Source organism: Gymnoscopelus braueri (genome assembly GCF_963280865.1).
Source record: "Gymnoscopelus braueri genome assembly, chromosome: 16".
NCBI lineage: Eukaryota > Metazoa > Chordata > Actinopteri > Myctophiformes > Myctophidae > Gymnoscopelus > Gymnoscopelus braueri.
Window position 1 is genome coordinate 9405466 of NC_137616.1, and position 4631 is coordinate 9410096.

At 46.3% G+C, this 4631-nt stretch overlaps 1 protein-coding gene across 1 annotated transcript in view; it reads right to left on the reverse strand.

Annotated features, from left to right (window-relative positions):
• Nucleotides 1-3147: 3147 nt before the first annotated feature.
• Nucleotides 3148-4631, reverse strand: part of lpgat1 (lysophosphatidylglycerol acyltransferase 1) — a 96917-nt gene continuing 95433 nt past the window's right edge. The window contains exon 8 of the mRNA XM_080454150.1: nucleotides 3148-4085. Within this exon, the coding sequence (XP_080310276.1) occupies nucleotides 3934-4085 (152 nt within the window). The 3' untranslated portion in view covers nucleotides 3148-3933. The remainder of the gene's footprint in view (nucleotides 4086-4631) is intronic.

Below are 4631 nucleotides of genomic sequence, written 5' to 3' on the forward strand. Positions count from 1 at the left end.
TGAGCAGTATCCAATCAGCAATCACGTGCCTACGTAAACAGTTGACTTTCGGAAATCAGGCTTAAATGGAAGACTGCCATACTGAGAAGCTAAGTGGGCAGAAAAAAGAGGAGAAAAAAAAAAAACGCTGAACATCAGTATGGATTCCAGGCTATTGTGCCCCTATGTCACACCACAAAGTATAAATTAGGGCCTTAAGTCTTACCTAATAGAAATAGGCTTTACCCTATTACTACACAATTCACCTCAAAACCATGAAAACTGGAACATTTTGGCAGGGAGGTTAGCTGTGTCAGCGCCGGGACCCCGTCCCGAGAATTCCCCCTTCAGAGTGAAAGAATGATTCCTTCAAACGGCCCAGTTTCAGCGTGACTCCTCGATTTTCCGGCCGCATTTTCTTAACTGTTAAGAAACTGATAATTAATGATTATCGTCAACCCAACAAAACAAACGCTATAAGCCCGTCGCCGGTGACACGCTAAAGCCATCTACAAGGTCCAACACGGGTCAGAGCGGAGAGCCGAAGGTCCCACGGAATCCTAAGAAACTGTTTCACTAGCAGTTCTCCTAAAATAAATGTCATCAGCAGATCGTTTTCCCCAAAGGGGTCCCGTTTTCGGAAACCGGGGCCCCCGACTGAGCGATCGGGCAGCGCCGGAGCCAGGAGGATGGGGGGCCTTCCTTTGGCCCCAAGCTCCAGTGTCATTTTAAGCACACATTAACATCCAGGTCAGGGGTTTTCAAACAAAAAGAAGAAATAAGAAACCGAAAGTAACACTGAGTGACAAGAGAAATCCTCACTTTCTTTTCTTTTTTGAAACCGCTCATTTAAAAAACATTCAGGATATTTTTTTAAACTAAAAACAAAACAAAAAACAAATCAGAAATGTTACGGAACGGAGAGAGAGAGAGCACGTTTTTGCAGTCATTCAGAACAATTAATTCTTCCTCAGCTTTTTATGTACAAGGTTAAACATATCGTGACAATGGGAGGACTAAGTTCAAGTAATTTAAAAATGAAATAAAACAGGACCACTTGACAGTGTTTTTCTTTTTTTTTTCGCCAAAAACTCTGACACCACAGAGCAACATGACGTTAATTATATACGTATATTATATTAAAAAAATAACAATAAAGAGGGGGGTGGGGGGTGCACAACCACACACACTCACTTTAGGCAGGTTATGCTGTAAATTTACAGTAATGACACCTACGCTCCTGGAAGCCAAAATCTCCTTTTTTTCTTTTAGAATGCTGAACATCAGGGTAGCGTTCTATAAAAAATGTTTTCTTATTATGTCATTGTCCCACCCTAACGACAATTAACTTTATGGCTTAATCATTTGCAAAAAGATGTGGTTGCGATGAGGTCCATCAATCAGCGTCTGCCCCTTCAGCTCAGTCTGGCTGAGGTGAGAGCTTTAAGACGCATGTGGCTGTGTGTGTGTTCTGTGTTTGCATCATTTGTATGCGTGTGTGTGTACATGTGTCTGTGTGGTGTGTGTGTGGGGGGGGGGCGCTGCAGAAGGGGTTGTCTTCGATCTGAGCAGCAGTCTTTTTTTGGGGGTCACTTATACAGTATATCCAGGGGGGGGGGGTGCGGGGGTTGAAGAGGGTACTGGACCAAACTTCTGTCCCGTGTGCCATCAGTGGTGCCTTCATCAGCGTTCGGGCCACGTCCCCCAGTCTCGCCTCTTCTTCTTCTTCTTTCTTCTTTCAGAACCCCCCACCCCACCCCTCCCTCCTCCACCCAGTCCCAGACACGGGACACAAATCCACAAGCTCAACTCGTAGTCGCTTGCCGAGGAGAACGGATCTGGCAAGCTCGCGACGCAAAGTTTTTAGTCCAAGAGTTCACCGTACTTCCGTGCCGTTTTGACATTGTTGACTAATAAAAGTATTCAATCAAGTGCCGTTAGCTTGGAGATCCGTTCCCACCGACGCGACCACAGAGCGTTAAATTAGGGCGTCACTCGAGCCTGGCGCCGTACGTCGTATAGGGCTGGGCCATATGGTCACGATCAAATATCACCATATTTCTGACCAGATACCTCCCATATCGCCACGATAATATTGTATTGTGACGATATCAATTATTATTTTCATTTTTCCCACAATTGCACGGTTTTTCAAAGTGATAAGTGATTAAAAACCTTGATTATGTACATATAGGACCACAATGGAAACGAGCCCCAGGAGGGGCTTTTTGGGTTATCATTTTTAGCATTGTTTTCAAAACTGTACTGCTGTGCCGTTTGTCATACGTGCTAATAAAGTATTCAATCAATCAATCAATCAAGGAAAAGACAACACTTAATGCCATATGATATCCAGTCTCATATCACGATATGGATATGGACATGGACATATCGCCCAGCCCCAATAAGTCATCATCCCTTCAGGCCCTAAACGGGCCTCCAGTGTAAACATTGATTATCCCTCTCTTGCTCGCTCTCTCTCTCTCTCTCGCTCTCCCTCAGTCAGATCAGAATACTGTCTCACAGACAGAAAGACAATGAAGACAAACACATCGACAACACAAAACCAAAATAAAAACATTGGACATAAAGAGGGTAAACGGGCAGGAAAAAAAAAGAGACCTAAAACAAAATAATAAAAAAAAAAACAATAAAAAGTTAAAAAACATCAACAGCTACCGTTCCAGGAATATTTCCTGGGGGGGCATGGGGGGGGCGGGGTGGTGGGGAGGGGCTACAGGAAGGGCAGTATGGATCCTTAGTGCAATGGAGCCCGTCTGGGAGGGGTGTGGTGGTCCGGCTGTTCCGCTTTCAGCCCGCAAGCCACCAGAGTTCCACCAGAGGGCGTAAGTTCAGTTCTCACCAGGAAGGATTCAACGGGCAGACATTACGCTTTTTAGAACTCATGTATACCGACGCACGCACGCACACACGCACGCACATAACCACACGCACACGCACTGTAAAACGACTACGGCAAAAGCCCGGGGGAAAGAGATTTTCTTTATTACATTTTTCTTTTCTTTGAATTTTTTTTCATCTCTTGGACCCCCAACCTACACTGGAAAATCCTCAGTGTTTATTTAACTCTGAGAGAGTACAAATGGAACCAAATGGACCCGGGTCCATTTGGTTCCATTTGTACTCTCTCAGAGTTATAGATAACTACACACAGACACAAACACACGCACGGACGCACACACACACACGCAAGCACGCACGCACGCACGCATTGTAAAACGACTACGGCGAAAGCCTGGGGAAAAAGAGATTCTGGGTTTTCTTCTTTTTTTTTTTTCAAGGGTCCAGCACAGCTCCTGGTGGCTTGGGGGGGGGGGGGTCTGTGGCCCGGGGGGGGGGGAATGGTCCTGAGCCTCGTTCGTGATCGTTTAAGATTATTATAAAGTAAAAATGTTCTGAGCGAAGTGGGCGTGGCCAACGCATAATGAGGAACATGTAAACAACATCGACGTGTGTGTGGGGGGGGGGGCGGGGGAGTCGTGACGGGGAGGGGGAGGGGATCGCCAAAACGATACGGTTTATCTGCTAGGGTTTCGGAGCGAGTGTGTCATGTAGGCGTGTGTGTGTGTGAGACCAAGTTCGTATGCATTATGTTCGTCTGTAGTATTGTCTGTGCACTCGTCTAACCCGTAACGTTTCCCTTCGTCTTTTTTTTTTCAGTCTCTTCCTCTTTTCTCAAATGTACATTCATCCATCGTGGGGGGGGGGGTTAGGGGGTGTGGGTGGTGGTGGGGGGTGGAGGTGTGGGGGTAGGGGGGTATAGGGGGCGCCGTTACGCCCCCTACAAAAAACGGATCCTGAGGCTTTTCGCCGACGGTTCCACCGAAGACTCATCGTCCCGTTCCTTCCTTCCTTCCTTCCACTTCGCCTCGTTGTTTTCTTTTCTTTTTTCTCTTCTTTTTTAAAAAGCCGAGCGCCGCCGGCCCCGCCCGCTCAGAACACGCAGCCGTACAGGTAGCGGAACACGGAGTACCAGAAGTAGCCGGAGGCGAAGGCCATGACCTGGATGACGCACAGCCAGGCCACGTCCAGGTTCATCGGCCACGAGGCGATCTCCTTCTGGCCTTTCGCCGGAGGGAACGCTCCTGTTGAGAGAGAGAGAGAGAGAGAGACACAGAGAGACACAGAGAGAGAGAGGACCCAGGTCACGTTTGTTGTTCAACAAAGATAAGATCCCCAAGATACAGTATGTCACGAGGAAAACTTGAGAGAATACCCGTTTCCATTAGGACAGATTGAAAATAACTTCATACTTGACATTTAACTCTTTAACTGCCAGAGTATATACACATTAATTAACCACTGGAACCCCAGCATCCTTATTCTGGGGGCGCGTTGTGTTCTTGTAGATCGTCTATTTCATCCAGGAGAGTTTGATGTAATGTAGAATGAAAAAGAACGCACAAAGTACAGTGCAACTCAGGTCAGTTTTACTGATTATACAGCAGGGGTACTCAAATACAAATCTTGAAGGTCCACAAATCATTTTTTGAATAGGACAAAGGTCCGTTTATCAAAGTCGGTCAATCAAGCCAAGCTTTTACAAATCGCATCCCTTCCAAACCTGCCAATTTAACAATACTGGGGTGCAGAGTATGAAAATAAAAAAATTCACTTTGACAAATATTCCC